Source organism: Metopolophium dirhodum, chromosome 3 (assembly GCF_019925205.1).
Source record: "Metopolophium dirhodum isolate CAU chromosome 3, ASM1992520v1, whole genome shotgun sequence".
NCBI lineage: Eukaryota > Metazoa > Arthropoda > Insecta > Hemiptera > Aphididae > Metopolophium > Metopolophium dirhodum.
In genome coordinates this window covers 32458105-32482810 of record NC_083562.1, presented here as the reverse complement: position 1 = coordinate 32482810, position 24706 = coordinate 32458105, and the positions used below count along the sequence as shown (strand labels likewise).

At 29.4% G+C, this 24706-nt stretch overlaps 1 protein-coding gene across 4 annotated transcripts in view; it reads left to right on the top strand.

Annotated features, from left to right (window-relative positions):
• LOC132941343 (peroxidasin homolog) overlaps positions 1–24706 on the top strand; it is a 432704-nt gene that overhangs the window by 299956 nt on the left and 108042 nt on the right. For all 4 annotated transcript variants that reach the window (XM_061009356.1, XM_061009358.1, XM_061009357.1 and 1 more), the window contains one exon: positions 4301–4427. In XM_061009356.1, the coding sequence (XP_060865339.1) occupies positions 4343–4427 (85 nt within the window). In that variant the 5' untranslated portion in view covers positions 4301–4342. The remainder of the gene's footprint in view (positions 1–4300; positions 4428–24706) is intronic.

The following is a 24706-nucleotide window of genomic DNA, read 5'->3' as shown; positions in this document are numbered from 1 at the left end:
AATTCCAAAAAATCCTTTAATTTTTATTGATTTTTTTTATGACTTTATGTATTATACATACACGTCTTCTAAAACAAAGCTCTAAATATAATTTCATTTATTTTCCCCAATATTCTTAACATTATGAGTAATAACAATTTTATTATAATAATTAATTGCAATCAAATATAGTTATTACAAATAGGTAACAAAATATTGTTTTCCACAGCTTATTACAAGACAAATGTTATGACGGTATAGACTTAAAACCATTCAAGTAAAATTTGTCATCGAAGACTTTTCTTTTCAAAACAAATTAAGCTTAATCGTAAAACATTTTTCGTAATTTTAAATGGTCCCCTATAATAGTAAAGTAAAATAATTCCAACTTATAATTCTATCATAATCTGACAAAGGTGAAAATTTTGAACACTTATATCTACCAGTTTTAATCAGTTTACATTTCTCTACTCGGAAGAGTACTTTCAGTATTCAACTGTTGGGTATAAACTTCTCAAACATTTTACGTATGCGATTGTGGTTGTATTTAGATTCGACCCAATATGATATTAAAATCTGGAAACAATAAATTATGGGTATTATTACCATTAGTATTACGAGGTTCAGAGTTTAACACAAATATTAAATTATTTGAATAATACGTATTAATAATAACATAAGTATACACATTGCGCACGAATCCGAACCATTTGTCGTAATAATACACATAATAAAACTAGATTCCGTTGTAATGATTTCAGTAATCCAATATCTATAATATATCAACTCATTAAAATATTATTTTATGTTTCAATAACAGTTAGGTATGTCATGATCACAAGACTAGCTATATCGACGCAATTATTATACACGGGAATTAAAATATAAGTACTAATATACGGGTTATAAAACAAGCTTGTGGTATACCTATAGGTATATGGTTATTATTTAAATATTTAGAATTAATTTCGAAAACAAAGTCGTTACAATCGCCACCTATGAATTCAGATCATTACCACCTTTGATAAGAATACGATCTACATGGCTGATTCACCCCAAGCATGCTCAACTCTATTAATTGTCGATTCATCCAAATTCTAATTTTTTTGAAATTTAAGCATACATATACATAAACGTCTGATTAAATTTAGGAACAATTGTTATTAGTGCATAAGGTATAATATAATAAATCAAAAACTGCTACTTCTCTAAATTTCGATTTAATAAATGCGTCAACATTTTCAAAAATAATTCAATTAACGTTTTAACATTTACAATTATCAATACAGGTTTTAATTTGCAACGACCATAATATAGCGTATAATATTATTATTACCTCATCGTCTGTACGTGGTCAAACCGCTGGCCGTGAGTTTCCCGTGGACCACGGCGAGTTTCCTGCAAATTTCTGGACTTCCAGATAAACCTTTCCCCGGGCGCAACGTATTGATTGCTAGACCGTATAGTGACTGTCGGACACTCATCACTGGTGCGAGGTGGTTCCACGGTGTCTGATTTTAATAATATTATTATAGTTACCTAATATGAATGCGCATTTTATAAAAAATCGAGTCGGTCTACCTTCATAATAAACCACGATCGATTGAAACCAGAGAATCGCATATACATACATATCAAGGTACGTCGCACAACAATAACTATTAAAATAATTACAGAACGGATCATAAAAAAAAGTGTACACTACAACTTCCTGGGAGTTTTCGATTACAGAAGTTTTTTGTTCGTTTTAATGAACTTCAAGAGGCCGTCGCAGTATCAAAAATCCGACCGTAAAATCACGCTTTCGCCCTTCCAAAAGTACTCGGATTTCTCCGTTCGTATAGGAACACAATGTTTTCGACATTTTCTCATAAAATTAGGTGTAGCTTTTTTTGGCAATTCTTATATTATTAACGGATCACAATATACATAGTTTGTGATCTATATAAATCATACGTTTTAAGATATGAAATGCTAAACAATTCCTTCGTAACGCACTTCTCTACATTTTACTGGTGAAAAAATGTTTCAAGTTCAATGAGCCCCCCCCCCCCCCTAGAATTCTTTGATGGACTGGAACTATGTTTTCGGTAAAGGCAATAATTATTATATTACATATTTTGTAGTGTAGTCATGTGTTACTCGGGCCAGATATTGTTATGAGTACTTTTTGTGATGCCGTCTGGTGATAAAATAAAATGTATTCTATTTTGTCGATGACGATATCCACATCTATATAATAATATAGTATGCAATCATCGTAATGAAATCGGAAGATCCGTGACGTATCAAAAATACGTATAGCGTTTATTATCTACGTTGGGTAGCTTTTATCTCGTGTTTTTTTTTGTTTTTTTTTTTTTGTTGCAAGGTCACACAAATAAAATATTAGTACTACCATGTTTATCTAAATACTCTGTGACACGCTCTGAGAGGAGCATACACTACATCGATCTGTTGGAAAAATAAAACTCCAGACAATCGTGTCCGTACATAAATTGACAACAAAAATAAATGCGCAATAATTTTCAACAAAAAATTACGTAACGATAAATATGAAAACGGTCATCACTTACTTCTGGAAAAAATAATATAGGTACATATCATATACGTTTTTATTTTTTATTTTTTATCCATCCCGAAACATTATTATTTTTTCCCAATCGCGTTTAAAAGTATTACTGTTTACGATCGAAATCCGTCGAAATATGTACCGCATAACAATTTCGTTCGGTTTTCGAACAGACTAGACTATTATTAAAATGTAACAATCAAAAAGAGCTCAATACTAATAACTTCACAGCGTGGTAAACATTGTATCGTTTATTTACAGACACGCAGTGCTCTACATAGTATATATTTTAATCTAATAACCAGCATTGTAGCAATACGTCGGTTATATGTATTTTGTCGATTTATTTAAAATTGTCTTATCTTATATATTATATTGTACATTATGTTTTACAATATAACTTGAAGTTCCTAGTTTCCTACTTAAACTATGTTATTTCTTTGCAAAACAAAATATATTTTATCATCAGTGGATTTTAATCATTTTAACTGTCCAAATATTAACATTATGTCGATGACTCGATGCAAACAAATTGCACATAATATTATATACTTAATAATTGTGATTTAAAGCAAAAACGTTTTGTTTTGACTATGTCTTATCAATGTGCGTATGAAACGTAATTTCCTATGTTCTACTTTTAACAAAACTGTGTTAGGCTGACTATAACACTGTCTAACGCAGTTTTGCTCTTTTGGTGTGCGATCGGCCTTAATATGCTTTTCAATGGGGACGGAGTGGCCGAGCGTACTAAGTCGTCGGTTGCGACGCGCACCGTCATTGGTTCGAACCTCGGTCACGGGCGGCACTTATCTTCGGGCAGTCACGTTGTCTGGAGTGAGAGGCCAGCATTCCCCACCCGCGCATGGCAGATACCTACGGGTGCCCACTTGAAAATTCTGCCAAACACAAAAACGTGTTCCTCCGACCGTTCCCTATACCGTCCCAAAAACCCTACTGACCATTCTACAGCTAATGGCCTCAGTTACCGGGCATAAGACTAATAAAAACTGAGGCACTCGGGGACCGCCGCGGTAAAGCTTGTGCATAGCAATTTTGTAGCTATGTATCATGAAATTATAACTATATATTTTTGTATGACATTAATTCAAGTCACACTTTTTGAGCTCGACGACCAAAAATAAAATGACAAAATGATTTTTTTTTTTTGTGGATATTATATTTATGGTAGATAAACACCGTACGGAAATATTTTATTAGAGACTTTTTTTGCTTAGCAACTGGTCAGACTGTAAATAACAAAAATGATAATGACATCAGCTGACGGTCACGCTTTTTCGTTACGAACGTTTTTTTTTTCAGTCACCCGCGATAAAAGCTATGCAATAGCTTAAAAATAAAATACTTTTCAAGTGCTGCGTATAAAATCTCGTTTTTTTTTTTATTGAATTTTGGACTGTCCGAATTATAATTAATTCCATAATATAAGAAACCTATGTAAAACAACGAAACTTCACTCGGTCAGGTCATCGTAATAATATGTGAGCACTGAGGGTGCGTTAGCGTTGACACGACGTAGGTATAAATATACACAATATTACATAATAATATTTACGTTTATGCAACCGCGGTTATGTTAAAGTAGGTACCACTGTACACAACATACGAACCGTAATCACATTTTGTCCACGACCATAATTCCCCCCCCCCCCCCACAACTCTAGTGAAATACAATGTGTAACCGTTGTACTACCGTTTGTTTGACGGGGCTGAATTGTTTCGTTTCAGGAAAAGAAAATGACGGGGCCGAAACAAAACTGAAATTGAGGGATGGAAAAAGTGCACTGCACGGTGCACCGTCAGGCGCTATGGATTTTGTGTTTCCACGTCATTTGCAGTTTGTCGTACGTTGCCGGTACGTATTTAACATTTTTGTTTTACATAATCAAAATATGTCATAAGCGTGCGCTGTATTATAATAATATTATCGTCTGTGAAACGATAAATCAGCTCAGTTTTCTTTTTCGCTAAACGTGCCTAGGTATATAGGTACAATATATTATACAGGGTGTAACAGGTCGTTGAACTAACTTTTGGAATAACTTTTGTTCTAATCAATATTTAATTTTTTATATATATATAAATAATTTACAGTCGCTTACATATTATACGAAAAATTATTTTCGTTTTTCAACACTGAATTTAAAAAATTTAAAATTCGATTTAAATTTTTTTGGATGTATTCAAAATAGCCAATTCGTGAATCTGATTATAAGAACAATTTTGAGAGTAAAAACATTTATCTAAGTCAAGTAGTTTATTTTTTAGAATTATAATTTTTAAATATCAATATTTTTTTGATTAAATGAAATCGGATCGTATAATAACTTTTTTCAAAATATCTTTTTCTGGAAATTTGCTGACATGAGTATATTTCTTAAATTATTTACTAATCGTATAATTTTAACAATTTTTGTCATACGTTCAAGTAGCATCGTTTTTTTTTTCGTCAAGTCTTTTTGTTACATCTTGTATATATGATATTATGATATGTACGTGCACGCATATTTTAGCAAGCAGGGCTTGACTTAAGTTAAATGTCATTGTGTAGTACGTGTAACATACGCGTATTTTTAAGCAAAGTTTAACCGAAAAATAACGTAAAATCCAAGTATTATATTATTTATGTGCACGGTGCAACACGTTTCGACGTGCAGTAAAAACATAATATATTATAATGAACCATAGCAATACAGTCGCGGGCACGTCACGAAACAATATTGTTACGATGTTTAGATTTAAAATCACTATATTATAAGATTATTTAAGCAAAGATATTGTCCATAAATCGTATATTTATAATATAAAAATGAACAGTTTTTCGACAATTTACGATCAAAATTCTAAAACTAACAAAGTATTAGGCTTGAATAAATGTCAGAAACCGTTAAAGCAATACTAATCTACGTGAACAATGAAAAAATAATACACATGAGTCTAGATTTAATCCGTAAATATATTTTCAATAAGCTAACACTTTCCACTAAACTTAGTACCCAAATCTCCAATGATGCATCCAAGACTGAGACGGCTTATATAAAGACTTTTGCACACTTTAATCAAGTACCCAGGTGGAAATACTTTTAGCATTAGTTTATTACTTCACCCTCAACCCCATCGTTCATTGTGTAACGTACCTCACGTACGATATGGGTCCTCAGATCCCGGAGCATTGTATAACAAAATTGCAGACAGTGTTTAAACCATCAATGAGACGCGAGTGTACTTTCCTTAGTGTAGGACTTTTATTTTGTTGTACATCATAATACGAAACAACAATTTTAATTAAACACACATAGCAGCATCTTGTGTAGTCTTTCGTAAAGGAATTCAAATAGCCCTCAGGATATACAAAACAAAAGTTAACATCTGATCCGACTCACTTAATGACATATCCAATTTTAATTCTAAGAGTACCTACTAAAATATGATCTTTTGGCTTTAGACATCAATTACCTTAAATATAAAATATAAATCCAATAACTATATCGTCGGCCTAAATCGAAAAGGTCGTAACTCTATTTTTTCAATTTTGGGTTATTTGTGAATAAAATGAAAAAAAACTCATCGTATGATAAAGTCACAACACCAATTTTATAATTTTATCCTCCGTGAAATCGATAGTTGGAAATCGTCGCATCTCGGATGCATGACGTTTAAAACAAATAAATACAAATCAATTCTTTCATGAAATTTATTGTTTTCGTAGAATAGTCAAGTTGTTGCATAGATTCCTGCATTACCTTTACCGTGGTAGATTAACACAGAGGCGTGAAAAAAATAGTATGTGTGGCTCGTGCGGGAAAGCAATTTCAGTTTTGGGCGTCGGCTACTGGCATAACTCACTTCTTTCCCATGCCACACAATATACTATTCTTCTCCTGTAAAATTTAGCATTTTGGACGTATGTCCTTCACGATTTAGGCGACAATATGCATTCTGGGTTATTGCAACATAAAAGACTGTGAGGAGGCAAATGAGACGCATAAACAACACAAATAGTAAAATACTAAATACTATACATATACATACGCAGAAATATAGATCAAAACTGTATTAATATGGAACACAGAATGACGCAATGTTACGGAAAACTTATATGATATATAAAACACTGTTAACCTCTGGCCAACCGACACTAGTATAAGTCCGTAAGGAAAAAATTATACAGACTATATACAGAACTCAGAATAATTAGTAGCTCGAGAATCTCATATAGCAGATGGAAACATGGTACCTGATGGCAAATACTGAGCTTCGTTGTGTCAACATGAAATTTACAAATTTCAGTTTAACACATTGTCGACTGTTCTAGTTTTACACAAAATAGAAACAATTTCTACATTTAAAATCTGTATGAAACAACCTGTATGAATCATTCGTCGATGATTCCATAATATTATAATTGCAAATTCGTATAGATAATAAAATATTTAATTTCATAGTAACTTAAATTTATAAGATATAATAAATACGGAAAATATTTTTACGTATAAATCAATTATATATATACTTCATTAACATTTTTCCATGCAATTTTATATTATAATTTTATTATGTACTCGTACAAACTTTATTTTTTACGCACATTATATTTACGTATACATATTATGCGTGTATTTTTATTTTTTTTTCTAAAACAAACTTTAACAAACTTTTTTTATAATAACGAGAATATCGTTCATATTTATTTGTTGTATTTCAACACTTTTATTTAAATTTCCCGGTAATAATAATATTATAGCCACAAAAGTCACGTTCTACAAAAATTAAATAAGCCTAAACCTAATTATGTATTTTAAAATGTAACGTGCTTTATGACCAAGACTAAGAAATAAAATATTTGAATTGTATTTTTTGTTCTCCCGTTGTGTTCCATCAACACCACTCTAACTTGTTTTCCTAAAAATAATGTTAATTAGGTTTCGTTTTTTTTTTAGGTTACGATATGGCAAAGAATTCCATGTTCGTTTTACATAATTTAACTCTTGATCACTAATGATAAATGCACCGTGTACCACTGTACCTAAATATATAATGGTCAATTTGAACATAACAAAACCATTAATTGTGACCAAATATTTCGGTGTTTTGTGTAATTCATAAATCTCAAACATGCAATAATAATATTTTATAACTTGTTTTTAAAAACATCGTCTTTCTATAGCATTTACTCTCAAAACATAATTATATCTTGAGTGAAACTCAGACAAAGCAATAACAATTTATTTGTGTAATGTATCAATTATTATTCCCTGTCGAAAAAAGTAAACAATTCGTCTTTATCGATAGTTCCAAAATTCGAACCACGTATTATAGGTCATCTAGAATAGTAACGAATTACTTAACTTTTTTTACACTCGTTCCGATAATAATCGATCTTACTATCTTGACCGTAAGTAACCGGAGACCATCAGTTATCGTAGCCCCACGTCGTGTTATAGTAAATAGAAACAAATACAACGGTGTGTAATTTATAAGAAATCATTTATATATATATTATATAAGTAAGTCGACTTTTCCAGCCCCAACATATTTGAGTTTTCAACATTTTAGTATGGCGTGGCTGGGAAAATTGACTTACATTTAGTTCCGTCTTTACATGATTAACGGTCGATAATAAATTCACAAAATAAAACGCTATGAAATCTTTGCATAAAATACGGTAGTTTTTGGGTTCATAAAATTTTGTTTACTAAAGCTAACATACTTTGTTTTCCTGATACGTATCTTGGAAAATCGAATTATATAATATTTATATTTAAATATTACATTTGCTGAATTTTCGTGTAAGCTGTTATATATCACAATATTATATTATACAGTTGATGTCAGGTACTCAGGTTATCAATTTAGTATTGAGATGGGAGCCCGAAGTCGGTTCACGGTAGTAATGTTATGTATATAAAGGTAAAAACTAGCTGCCTATGTATAACCTAGAATTTTTTCGATAACGTTGAATGTAAGTATGTAACTATTTAATCTAGAGGTATATATTGATGTCTCTTGTTTCGAACTACGTATTTTAAAGTATCATTTCTGTACTATATGTACATTAATGTGTTTGATTCCTTAGAGGCGTCAAAAACCAATTTTTGACATTCTTTAACGTCTCAAAATAAAAAACAAAAAACAAGATTGAAATTAAAATCATTTTACAGCCAATAATGACGCACTCGAAATAAAAATATTTAAAAGATATATTATTATGCTTGGTGAACCTTTTTCTATACAAGCATATATGCTTGTCTTTTATACAGTGATATAAAGACACCGCGCACTCATCCTTACAGGATCTGAAAACCAAATATTTTTAAATAATATTTATGTTAATTTGTTCATATTATATACATGACAAAAGGATAAAGGGAAAACTAGCTATTTGTTGTAACGATTGTATATTATTCTCTTTTTTTTTTGAATAAAAATAACATCAATATACTTACTGTATTGTATATGGAAAAGAGCATTATCCGAACAATATTTTATCTAGATAATTGTTCAGATATACGTTCAAGATATACGATATATTTTAATAATGTTCTACTCAGATACAGTTCAAGAACAAATTCAAATACGATTTCGGAGGATATCATTGATACAATAAGGCAATACAAAATATATCTGTGTACAGAAACTTTAATTATAATCCTAAAATAAACTTAAAGACCACGTTAAATAAATACCAGCTATAATAGATACATATAACAAAATCGTTATCGTTTTAAATGTGTAGTTACTCAAAAATAAATATCAGTAAGGACATAATTTTCACAGAATATTCATATTATCACTTACTAGTTGTTAAATAATTTTTAAAATATTTGAGCTCTTTTGGTGCTACTTATAGGCATTTTTAATTTTCGACTTTTTTTAGTTATTTTTTTCGATTTGTAGGTATATGATACAATATTATTTTTGGGAAAAAATGTCAACATTTATTACAAGTTTTATCAAAAAATTTTCATATTAGCGTTTAAGGTCAATAATTATGAAAATAACCAAGTTCATTAAAATTTGAAAATTATTTTGAAGTAGATACCTATAAAATTCATAAAAAATTGTAATATTCGTTCATACAAATTAAACAATTAACATTGAATATTAAGGTTCATTCTAAGTTTTTCTCACATCAATTATACAAAAAAAGTTGAACGCAATTCCACAAACATTTTTATGATCATCTGAATTTTAAATTTTTATAAAATTTGATATTCAAAAGAAAATGAAGGTTTCTTATAAAACGGTTTTAATTTTGTGAAACTAGAAAAAAATGGATATGACTGTGTAATGTATTACTTTGAAATTTATCGTTATTTTTAGAAATATAAAGTTCAATATTTTGTTTAAAATTTATGACATGCAAAAGTAATTTTTTGAGAAAAAAAGTAATATAAAACGTGTTAAAAACAATATTCATATCGTAAATCTGTGTATTTGAAAAAGTTTAATAGTGGAAAGAGCATATATTGTAGAGTAATAATTCATGTTATTTTACATAAGAAATTATTTATGATATGAAATTGTATAATAATAATTTGTTATTTTCCTTTGTCTTAAAATTAAATCTATGTTCCATCACAGATCATTTAACGTTCCGTAGAGTTCAAAATAATATGTTATACGACCGATACAATATGTTCATATTTATTGTAGTTACTATATAGTATATACCAATAATCAATATTCAAACACGACGTTTAAAACAGTAAACTATCTCATAAATCAATAATTTCGATATTCTTGACGAAAACATCACCTAATGTTGGTCCATCGTACAGCTAAAACTAGTAAAGAGACACAAAAATCGGGAAACACAATATTGTAGAATTTGATAGTCTTAAAGTTCACCTGAGACAGTTCATTCTACTATATAAAAAATTTCCCTTAAACCTGATTTTAAAATGGAAACATTTAAGATAGTGTCTAATCAGAAAAAATAAATCAAAAAGTGTAATGAACTATCTCTAGTAAGCTTCATAGCAAATTTGAATATTATGTTTTCAGACTTCTTATCGTATTTCTAGTTTTGTCACCTGTCGAACCGATGAATAAAATGTACATGAATTTTATTGGAAAAATATATTACTCTCGAACCAAAATTGGTGACATCTGCGTGTGGTTGCGCTTCTACACCATTATAGACACGCAAATAACACACACCCACACACACTTTTATGATTGAACTCTTTTAAAACAATCGATATTCAATCCTTATAGTCGCATATAATTTATTATTATACAATTATTTAACGTACTCCATCGTATGCATTAAAATTGTAAATACATATAATATATAATATTTTTAATTAATATTGAAACAGTTTTTGAATATTCTTGCAAAAAACGTTAAGTATTTTCATTGACTCGTGTGCCACTTTTTTTTTTGTATTACCATTGAGTTTTAATAATTTATCAAATAGACTATCAACGTATATCTTGACAGTGATGTTGTTAGCAGAAACCATACGATTTTACATCATGTTCTATACATAACAAGATACTGCGTGTAAGTAAAATGTATGAATATATTAAATTTGACTAAAAACACATGTACGTAGTTAATCATAAATAACGCTGTAATGATTTATCGCCAAAATGTCGTATATTACACGCAACTATTTATATGTATAGAATAACAATTATTGCTGTAGAAGATATGGTGAGATCTATTAACAAAGCATATAGGGCCTCCTTAAATCGAAATAATTTATTTTTGACGAGTGCGAGAAAATGAAAATATGACCATTAACCAAAAACATCTGATCTGTGAGAAAAAAACAAGATAGCATCTCAGAATACATCGACGTCACCTATGTACGTTAAAAAAAATGAATAATATTAGTTTCCGCCTTTTTATTTTAAAATTTGAGTTCTGGTAATACCTAATTTGGTTTAAACCAGGCACTGCTAAAACATGTTCTGAATAAATATGATGCGTCTCAACAACAATCCATGCGACGCACAATCCGAGAAACTTTCTAAAGGGTGGTCGTAACCAGAATACTATCATCATCCCCACAAAACTTCAATGAGTTCACTGAATAGTAAATATCTATTTTACATAAAATTGTAACTAAAACTAAATAACATCACGTGATACAGCTTATATAGAAGATTATTATATTAAATGGTTGTAGGTACTCACTTGGTTGAAACGTTTTCGAAATAAAGATATGTCCCTTATTTCACATTCAACGTATTAAATAAAATTGGTGTTGTTAATAATTTAAACTGATAAATCATTGTTCTTCTATTTAATATCATAACTTGCAAAATAAATATATGAATATGGAGTATTATAAATGTACCTATAGTTCAATTTCATAGGTGTTACTGTGTTAGGTTAGGTATATTATGTTATTACAATATTATTAGTACCTAACGATTGTAAACTAATACATTTTCTGCCAAACATTGTAACCGTTTAATCAGATAATATTTCACTTGAATATTTTTATCCGAGCAACCCTTTAAAATGAGAATTTCAGAAAATCTTTTCTTAATGCACCCTTACATGGTGGTAAAAGGTACCATAACGATTTCAATTTTTTAGATTTCATAGTTTAGGTTGATCAGAAAACCAGGACACGTTTGATCATATACAATTTATATTATAGATTAAACCATAACAATTATCAAACACATAATATAATAGATATACTTTCAGAAAAATTGTATTAGTTAAGCAAATTTAATGTTGTTTAAAAATAATTGAAGGTGCCTTTTAAACAAAATATATTTGTTTTTAATTATACTTTTCATAAAAGAGGTTTAATTTTTAACGTATAGTAGGTATTTGTTTTTTGTTTTGGTAATTGGGTCCAAGTTGTTACTAAAAACACTCTTAATGACACAACTATTATTTTGCTTATTTTATTCTTAAACATTTACCTTTATGTTGAATTTTACTTGAAATTTTTATTAGAAATAGTTAGATTCAGAATATGGGTTTTGGTAGTATTTTCAGATAATTTGAAATGTGCTATTAACGATTATATTATGTTAATTAACTTCAAACGATAAAGTATCTAATGGCGCTTAGCAAGTATATTATTTATTATCTATTAAACATTTTTATCTTAATTTTAAAAATAAATTATGTTAAAAATTTGATGGGAATGATTGTTTAAAAAATATATAAACCCAGACAGCATTCTGTAATTATAATATTATTAAAATAACTTTATACTAATATTATTCGTGATTATAATGTTCTAATAAAATTTTTAAACAAAAAATTGCTGTCAGGGAATACATATACATATTACAAATACATATTTTTATAATGGTGAACATTTATAAAGTGTTGATTAAAAAATATATACAGAAGCTCTAATACCAATATTGTGTTAGTCGGTCAACTGCAGTCGGTCAACAATTTTACATTATTCTTACCTACCAATTATAGATGTCCGTTATTATTAATGAATTCTGTTTTTCAAAGTCTCATTGTTCAATTTATGACTCGAACAAAATTAAATTATCTTTAATGAATGTTTATTGCAGACTGTCAAAGTAGACATTCTAATTCTAATTTGTATTGTATATTATGTAATATTTATATATTATCTAAGATTATTTGGAAGATTATTGACTACGATAATATTGAACGAGTAATAATAGTTTATAGGTATTCAAGTTTTTTTATTACGTATATGTTTAAAAATGTAATTTATTTAATATAAAATATGACACACCAGAGACGAATTTAACGTGTAAAATGAACAATATTGCTGCTTGGGCCCACATATAAAAATCTTTATTTGATAAACAGTGTTAAACACATTTTTTCACATATAGTTATTACTTCGAGTTATTCGTTTTAAAAGAAATTCTATTTATCACGTCTTATTAAACGAGTATACTTATATAAAATAGTTTTTTTTACGTATTCATCATTTTTAGCCCACTCTATAAGGAAATTTGATTTTTAATAGTTCATTTTAATTTAATTTAAATATCACAAGAAATATTTTTTCATCAAAAAATTAAATTATCATATCTTTTTATGAGGAAAAATATGAAAAATAATATTCTAATATACCTATTATGTAGTTGGTAAAAAAATCAATAAAAATATATTTCATATTAATTACTTTTATGGATATATTATCGTTTGCCATACTTTAAATCCGCCACTACCTACACAAAAAATACATGAATTATTATCCAGCCCAGGATACTTAATAATAATATTTCGTCTATTTATCGTTAACTAGATTTTAACTCAAGCTATGTTTATTTTACTAACACGAAACCAATATCACATGCATCGAATTCAGTATGATATCTTTGTATGTGTAGAGTTATGATAGAATCACATTACACTAACACCAAAACAAATAATAGTCTAAAATAGAGATTATCGTTTTGAAATTTTTTGAAAGTCCTGATACTCCACTGCGCGCCATGCACTTTTTAATTACTCTCTATCCTAGATTTCGTAATATTTTACAAGTTGTTCATATGTACATTATTATTTACTACTTATTATTAACTCGAATTGGCAACGTAATAATATAAAATCGAGCTTTCAATTACGAGCGTTTGCTGCACGGCTGCAGAAAAATAACGTAACACGTTATTAAACTACTGTTTTATTAAAACGTATTTCGTACAATTTGCCATAGAAACTCGTGTGCAACACTTTAATAATTATAATATAATATCTGAAAAGTATATAAGTTCAAAAACGAAATAAATCTCCCGAGCAATGGTTTTTTTTTTTGCGTAAGCATAATAATATGTCATATTATCACTCTCGTTCGACATCGGCCTCCTCCTATGAAATATATAATAACCGTTTAATATTAATATCACTTTCGAAACGAATATCACCTGCGGTTAGGTTAGGCTAACCCTACGGTTTTTGGAAGATCAGTGAGTACTATATTGTATACAACATAATATTATTATAATGATAATAATTAGGGCTAGGGACTTCTAAGAGTTTGCATGTGTTTTTAAATAATCATTAAAAACATAGCTAAGTAATATAGAAATTTGTTGCATAGCAACGCGAGTTGCATACTTCGCATATTTGACCATTTTTCATTTATAAGTGCATATTTGACGATTTTTTTATAATATTATATGGGTGTAAGTTTTATAATTTTTAATAAAAAAAAACATAATTTTAAATGTAGATATTAGTATGATGGTTTTATTTATTGAAAATAAACATTTTAAAATTATTGTTTGTTTTCCTCGCCATCGTATGTTACCTACACCGCATGCGCAATTGACTAAAACTCGATGTAAGAAGAAAAAAAAAATCGTAAAAGTAAATTATCAAAAATAAACAATAAAATAATTTGTTAATATACAAGATTTTCATTATAAATTACAATTTAAAATTTTGAAAATGTTATCTAGATATTCAAAATAATAAGGTTTTATTCAATAAGTAATATGATTTTTTTTTTAATGCATATTTTAAGATCATATTCAGTGATTCTCTAGGGCATGAATGCATGCACGTTTTGAGGTTTTTGAGGGCATGAAGTCCCTAGCCCTAAAAATAATATACCTTTAGTGTTCCTTTTCGACGGCGGCGCGAAGATAAGAAGTGCCCTCTGGGTGTGTTTTCGCGGTGTGCCAAAAAAGCCATAGGTACCCTCCACGGCCGTGTTCTATTACCGCGGAATGATCTATTATATTCCCAGGCAGACGTGCCGGGGACTAATTGTGGTGGCGGACAAGAAAAGCTGCCGGCTTCTATATACAGAAGCTATACAGCCGGGAAGAAGCTATATAATAATAATAATATATACCTAAGCGCGTCTCGCGTTGACCGATAAAGGCGGCGTAATAAATTAATGACGAGAGTGCTGTTACACATATATATATATAGCTAATGGAAAGAATGAGCGGCACCGCGAAAAGTCCGCCGCTGAAAAATCGTTTATCCGACACTTATCTGAGCCCGTGCCAACGACGTGTTTGGCGGCGTGTTGTCATTATTCGCCGGTCGACGTGAGAATGATTTTTCCGAAAATCGGCAGCGAAATATCGTGCAAGAGATATTCTGCTGCAGTAGTCCGATAAAAATGAAAAATCCCTCGTCCAACGGTTTTCAAACGATTTATACGCACGCGATTCGTTCCGGATCAAAATGATTATCATCGTCGTGATTATATAATAGCACAGATTAAATACAATTTTATTTAATCTGTGATAATAGTATTACGTAGGTATACATATTATATCATTTAGGGGTATAACCTAAAATATTGAAAAAATATTATATTATAGCAACGATTGAAAAAAACGCTGTTTCATAATAAGTAGGTAATAACTAATAATATAACATTACAAATGTTTTAGTTTTTTTTTCAAGTTAATAGGTATTCGAAATTATAAAAATGTATACATTTTTTTGTACTTGAAATTCACAACGTCTTCAATACAAATAACTCATGCTTGTAAATCAAATTCGAGGATCCTATAATAAGTTATTTTTGTTGAAAATGTAATAATAGTAAATCATAAAAAAGCCAAATTAGTTTTTACAAGCGTTTCAAAATTAAATTTCAACAACATTTGGTAATTAAACAAAATTAACAATTTTTAATAATTTGTTGTCATTAATTGAAAAATATTAATAATTAATATAAATTCACACGTCGCCCTAAAATTATTAAAGCGACTTCTGACACTATTACTTAGACCATCGTTTTTCCCCAATTTTATGGAGAAAAAATTGTATATTATATTAATTGTGTTGATTTTAGGTATTGTTTATTAATGAAAATATTATAATTATATTTTCATCCATTTTAGTAGTGGGGGACTTAATCTTTTGATGTGTGAAATCCCCCAAATTTCCAACATTACTTATGATTTATGTCACGTGTATGGTACCCTCACGGTTGTATACACATTTTAATCTACTATAAATATTAGGTCGTTGGATGTCCTGCTTGATGAACTTAATTGAACTATAGGTAGTCGTTATCGGTTTATTTTTTTAACCATTAATTATTAATAATTGCAAATCAAAATTTCAGTTGTTAATCTATAACATTATTGTAATTGTTAAACGAATAAACGACAAAGATTTGATTTGCATGCGTAGCTACCTGTGGATATGCGTAAAAAGTGTTTAAGCTGACAAAGAATACCTCTTTATCGAAAAAAAAACTTTTTTAGTTAATTGGTGAACCGTGAAAAAATTAAACGACTTTTGAAACTTTTGCGTAAAGACGATTACAGTCTACATAATAGGCACTATTAACGGCTTATTATAATACGCCTATCAGTGTAGATGAAGTATAATACAACAAAGATAAACATATTTCCACTCAAATGGATTACTCGACTTATTGTATAAAGTCATGAAAATCTTTATCCTCGCTGTAATACACAGCGTGGTTCAACAAAGTCGTATGCATTATACAGAGTGATTTGGCATCCGTGATCAATTCTATCTTTTATTAATTAAAGTGTTTATAATTCCACCTTTTTAAATACCTACTTGGATTTTTTATGCATTTCAAGTTTTTCCTGTACTGTTCCAATTTTTTTTTTTTTAAATGATCACCACCCAAACTTATTTTAATTTTTTTAAAAATATTGACGTATTTCAATTGAATTTTCAACGATAATGTTATGAAATATTATTAAACATTATGAACTAGGGATAATAGTGCATGCTAAGAGGTGTAGATGATAATATATTATGGGGTCATGAATAAAATATTAAAAAAAAACTCAAACATCAGATACTGATTAATTATGCTCACACAAATTTAACAAACTACAAAAATATTGTTATAGATTAAAATTGATTAATGATTTGTGATTACAATTAGTTTAAAATCATCATAGCCACGAATTCCTAAATCGACTATATAAAATCGTTAAATATTTTATTTAATCTCCGAGACCACTTGTTCGAATTTGTATATAAATACATCAAATATAATATATATGTTATACATACCTATCTAAAATAAGAAATATTCATTTAAATTTTCAACAAAAATACAAGTTTCCATCGTACGCTGGACACTTCTTATAATAGGGCTTGAAAATTAAAAAAAATATTATGATCTTTAAGAATACTAAAGAATTCCAAAAAACTCCAATTAAATAAATGCATATGTTATATTACAGAGTATAATAAATTTCAGTGTGCTCGGTAAAACCGAGCTATACAATAACAAGACTTATTGATATGAACAGCGGCCGGACGGAAACTGATAACATTATATAGTACAGCTGGCGTACTATAGTTATTGCATTGAATTAATTAATAACGAAATTATTTTGTACTGTGTGGGTACCTTCAATACCATGTGGGTAATGCACAATCGTGTGGCACCCGTCAAAGGGATCGGGTTGTTAGAAAATGTCACGAGTTTCGAATTAATTACGACCCATTATAATTGGCTATAGTTGTATTATAAACAATAAAATTAAATAAAAAATGCCAATATAATAATATGTTTTACATTAGTTATTGTATTTATAATAATGAAGTAATGTATTATAATAATAGTGAACAGTTTATACTGTTTATAGATATAAATAAAAACAAAGCTCATATTATAATTTTAGGTAAGTACACAGTTGGTAATATAATTTGCTTAAGAGTTTTGAGGTGATAATGATAAAAATCAAACAGGTGTGAGAATTGAAAACTGAAGATATTTGGTCCGGAAGGTTGCATTTCATTTTAAGGCTTGATTTCGTCTATTTTAATGTGGAAGCCAAAGATTGATGTATTAATTGGAGGAATTATTAATATTTTATTTTTTAATTTAAACTTCAGCCCCATGGCCATTGGGAGAAGTTATTGTTTTTACAAAAAATGTTTATTATTTGTTTGGGTGACATTTGTTTTTATTTTTCACATTATATAATTAGAATAATACAATAAAATATTAAATTATAAATGATCAAACAAAAAATTGGTATTGTTTATTGGTATCACCTCCCCCACATAACCCCATTATAGAAACTGGCTTAGAAACTTTATTGTGTTGGATTCGGTCACAATGATAGAAAAAATTGATTGGTGGAAGTTGAGAATACTCAGTCATGGTATCGCGATAATTTTTTGATAACGGCTTACTGACAAGTGACAATAAATTATACCCGTCGTTCGAACAGGCTTGATATAATATTAATTTAATTGATTTGATTACATATATAAAGTAATTTTTGAGATGTATAATTCTTTATAGTTTATACAGTTTAAGAAAATTCCGTGAGCCACAAAAAGATGGCTAGGGCACGACCAACAGTTTAAATAACTGCTGGGATGTATTGTAAAATTCTACTCGGTTACTACTATGTGAATGAGTACTAAAAAGTTGTGTGACGATTAATTATATTATTTAGTTTGTAATGATATAGCAGGCTATAGTGGTAATACAAGCGACTTGTATATGAACTTATGTAAAGTTCGTCGTTATCAGAGTTCCCAACTAAGTATGTTTCTATTCGATATCAAGTCATTTATAATTTTCGAGTATACGATGTTATTAAACCAAATTATATTTTGCGATATTTTTATAATAATTTTAAAACGCCTCGTTCCGGAACACGTTTTTAATCCTTCGCATCGCTTTGTACAAAAATTATTTTTTCGTCGAGTATCTCATGCGGGGAGACTTTTGCAGTAGTTACGCATATATTATAATATTATGTAATATTATGTACATAATGGATTATGTACAATATATCACAATATCGTATTAATGTGCAAACAAAACGAGTTCATAAGGAAGCGGTATAGGGGGTTATAATTTTTATAATAAATGTGTAATTCAAAACTCATTAGACCATCATTTGGCGCCCAGTGTCCCAATTACGAATAAAAAAGTTTTAGAACTTTTCAAAAGTTCACACGAAAGTATGCGTGCTATATATTATATACTTCGCCGTCTAATAGTGGAATGGAAACGTCCACGTTCTCGAAAATACATAATTATCAATGGCACGACGAAAATATAAAATAAAAAAAACTACCTTCGTCGACTTAGCATTTTATCTTTGACGACCTCACGTGTTTCAACAAAAAATTATTGCAATTTTTTATACACACGACGGTTTTGCACCTAAATTTCACTAGATTAAGTCGTAAAATAAATTAGCCAACAAACTAATCCTTTAAACTACCTATTAATGTCATTCCTACGTGATATTTATTTCGTGCTTATATTTTTATAATAATGTCCAAAATATTCATATAATAATATTAAATCGTTCACGTATCTGACGTCTGTGGAATTAACTAATAATATAGCGTCCCGATTATTAAAATAATATTATAACCTACGCAAAATGTCTGTTTTTGGTGGTCTCTATGCGCACGATCGTTATTATTTATACATTGTGCGTCAATATATTTATGAAATTAAAAATAAATTAACTTTTATTTTTAAGTGGTTAAATACGCGTGTGACACAATTCTGTCAGTATAAGTATTATTATGTTTATCCCATTATACACTTACAGCCCAAGCGTGTAATACCCTGTGTGTCGTGGGACCCTGGAGTTTGCTCGGTACAACGACACTACAATAACTATACCCTAAAATTACAACATAAATAATTCTCTAATCTACTATAGTCATTTTATATGACGTGTTTGTGGTTTAAATCTCAAGTAGGTATCATTCGACGTTATGTCCAGCTTTAGTTTACACGGAGCGACGTGTCTGATTGCTAACATTCGTTTATGAACTAGCTCTCTTTGACGGGAAGCATAAAACATTTTTTTTTCTTTTAATGCACTTTATAGGTACACGACTCAACAAAGTGGCGGGCTTCGAAGTGGTACGACGTGGAAACAAATTCTGTATAGTTTATAATAATATTGTAATAGTCTAATCTGCATAAATGTCGTTGAAAATTGTATTGCGTTATCGGCGGAACGTACATTAATTATTGTCTGGCGTGATTGATACGCCGTGGGTGGAGTAGGACACATTGACAGGCTCAATCGACGGTTTTAGATTTTATTTAACGATTTTACCAAAAATTCGTATTTATATGATATTATGATCTCCGAAAAATCATAACAAATGTATACCACCGTCACATGACTACAGTTGCACCATATTCAGTACATCGCTCGGATTGGTCGGAATTTCGTAGTGACAACTGCAGTAGTAACAATATTATTATGTTCTAACACAGTACCAGTTGTCGAGTAAAGGAATGCCTATTATTATTATTGTCATAATAAATAGTTTTTCAGAGGTTCTCATCTTGTTTTTTATTTTTTTTTTTCAGTTCAAGTATAATATTTAGTCAAACTATTTTTTACTATCGTCAGTTTATTTTTCTTATCTATTATAGATTTGTGGACTTTAGTGAGTAAGTAACCCCCATACCGTTGTAAGTCCGTTGTATGACCGTTAGTCATGCCACGAACACAATTTATAGTACAATTATCAAGAATGTACAAACTCTGAACTTACTCCATAGTTATTATTCTTATTAGTTATTTCTGTTATATTTTTACGGTATCGCTTAAGTTTCCGCCTAAGTATAGCTGTAAGAATATTTTGCTCATAAATCATTTTAATATAATAATAAGTATCTCATAAACAATATAATGATTGTTTCAAACTCAATTTGTCTCGTTTTAACCACAATTTAAAAAAAAAACCAGCCCACAATAAGTACACAATACTATACAAACAATATAAATCCATTCTATTTTTTTTATGTATTTAAAATATCCAATCTGTTAAAATCCATCTATAATATTGTGTATTCAAATAAGTTAATTAATATGCACATTAAAATAAAATTCAAAGGAATTACCCATCACTGACGCAATGTACGTGATTATTATCCGGGATTATAATTTACCCTCTTTTGTATGCTAAGTGTCCAGAACAATTTCTTTTTAGCTTTCTCGGAAGACATTATGGTAGTTGTCAAATTTAATCTATCAGTGGGTTTAAATAATCTGCAGAGCGACAGAGTTTAATAGAAGATGCTTCTTTTTCTGACACTCATAGCTCCTACTCTAGAGTATGTTTGGTTCGGCCTCAAGATATGGTAAATAATATATTTATTTATAACCATGCCTAATAATATATTTGAAAAATTTCCAAAAATGTATCATCATATTAAATATTGTGTAAACTTGGTACCTATCTGATTAATCAAACCAATCAATTAGACTTAAGCGAAAACGGTTTCCAAACTTCTCGTCTAATAAATAACGTCCCAAAAATATTTCTCAATAAACATAAGTTTTAAGCGTAAGTTTCGTAACCCATCAATCATTAGAAGTGGATAGCGTCCGATAATATGATGTTTTATTTTTATACTCAACGAAAAAAGTGCATTAAAATGTACATTATAATAGCACAATCAGATTATATTCCGAATTAGGATAATTCAATAAATCTCTTATAGTTATAGTACATTAAATTGAAAATTATAATAATTTTTTTTTTTTTGAAACCTAATAAATCATTAAATATAATATTTGAGTCTGCGTAGTGAAAATACCGTTTTTTTTAACAATGAACAACGAAAAAGGAAAGTTAAAACGGACATTATTGTAGAACGTATTGTGAACGAAACAAAATATTAGCCTTTGTTATTACAGATCCTTTTAGGTTTACAGATTTTAATAATTCATATTTATAATATTAAAAGTTTATACGTTTTTATGAGATTTTTTGACGATCCAGTTTCAGCTTCTCAGTGACTTTGGCGTTCTATAAACTTTAGATTTAAGTGATACTTCAGTATTCCGATCAACTGATCCAAGCCCCAATCAATAATTGACTGCGAAATAGAAAATTTAATATCATTCCGATATCGTATTTCACGTTCACCTCTCTATGCCCACAATTATTATATTACACCTAAACGAAATGTTCTTTTTTTTTAGAGTTATTTAAAAAAAGTTTAATTTCATTAAATTCGTACCCGCACTGTACAGTCTTTTTTAATAATTTCATTATAGTTCGTGTACATCTAACTATAACTAGGTAATTTAGATTCATTACAAACTTCAGTGCTCTTGTTTTTTCGTTAGTAGTTTTACGCATAAGTTATTATATTACTCGGTTTATTAGTCTACTATAATATTTTCAGTTACTGTATGTTTTTTAATTATAATATAATAAAAAAAAGATGTTTTGTCATCTAACATAGCTTTCATACCAGAACGTTGTGTATAACCGTTAGTTTAAAATGTATATATAGTTTTCCGATATCGCAGTTATATATTATGCGATACGTTTCGTGAATTAAACATATTAATACTTATTATTTATTATCATACTTTATTTGATATTTGAGCCATTTTCAGGCATTAGTTTTAAAAGTGCGTCGTTAAATGAAATAATATTATTATGTTGAATGATTGATAGCAATAAATCAGATTTGGTTTTTATTATATTTCGTGTTCAATTATTTTCTCATTTTTTTCTCATACATCTAACAACCAAGTACCTACCGACGACCTACCCACGTTTACCATTTTATTTCAATTCTCATCAACCACATATATAATATTGTAGAACGGTCCGTCGGTCCCGTGCAAATGCTTCATTTTACCATTGCCTTTTTACACATTTGATAATCGTTTCGCACTGCAGTGACCCGTAGATTTACCGCCTTCTGTAGTGGTTTTTTAATTTCGGATTCTGTGTGATGTATCGACTTTATAATGATGATGGGGTTTTTTTTTTTTAGTGTTTGGACAAACTGTTTATAGTGAACAAAAAAAAAAATGCTTCAATTTGTAAGTTAAATATTTTTTAGAGAAAAATGTATGTAGGTGGTAATTTGGGAGGTCAACATTGAGAAATTGAAGTAATGTACCTTTCTAGATGATTTGGAAAAATATAAAATTTGGGAAAAACAAGAATTTTCACTCAAAACCAGTTTTTGATGACATTAATTTTCTTATTTTATTGCAATTAAAAAAACCAATAATCATACACATTTAACATATTATTCACAGTGACTATATTAACAATTTAGCATTTTATAATAAACGTGGCATAATTTCAAAATATTATGACTCTTTTTAAACTATCTATAGACATTTTAAATTTTAAATTTTTTTCTTTCAATTCTGATAAAAAATATTTCCCTTGGTTTTTGACAATCACGAACATTTCATGATCTTCTGTAGTTAAAAATGTATATAATATTCAGTACTTATACTCGATTTAATGTCACATCTCCAACAAAATGTTACCAGAATTTCCACTGGTATTATATAGGTATTATACTTATTTTTCAAATCTCGCATCGAAATATACGTGAATCCGCTATACGTTACGCTAACCACAAAACTATTTTCGAAGATGTGTACAACACATCACACACAGTACACACAGTACACAACTAACCGAAAGTATAGTATTATTATGACGCCTAAGTCCCATATAATATATTGTATCCTCATGCGTGTTTATCACCCCACATAATATAATATTTTGTATTGAACACGGAATCAACGCACCTTCGGCTGCCTGCGAATATCTAATAATCTTCACACCGTTTACACGCCAATAGTGACCAGGGCTCGCTCTGAAACCAGCTCACCTGCTTGGAACGAGCGTAGGTATGCTTCGAATGTTTTCTGAACACATAGATAACGTTGTTGAAATTTAAGTGATTATATCTCAATATTCAGAGAGATTACGAAAACATTCGCGTAGTATATAATGAGCATCTCCGCTCAACCGAAAACCTGCCTATATCCCTAACACCCTCCTTGTCATCTCCTCTGAGTAAACGATATCTAAATAGCTGCTGCAGTGTATAATAGTATATTGCCTTGCCAATTCGCACAAGTCGGCCGCTGACTGTGTTTTCTAAACTCGAATATAGTATACAATTGCCCCGCGTTTAAGAATATATCATGCACATTCGTGCGTAAATCCGTGTTGTCTATATTTAGGTACAGTGGTGGCGCGAAATTGTGGAGACTTTGAAGCATATTGTATATTTCAAACATTTTTACTACCGCACCCTTTATTGAACCAAAATTAGCAGCAGGGGCCATTAATAATTATTAAGGTCTTACGATTATATATATATTTATACACCCACCCACCCATTTCAGACATGAAACAATTGCTTCAAATAGTTCTATATCCCGCTGCCACTTTTTAGGTATATAGATAAATCAAGT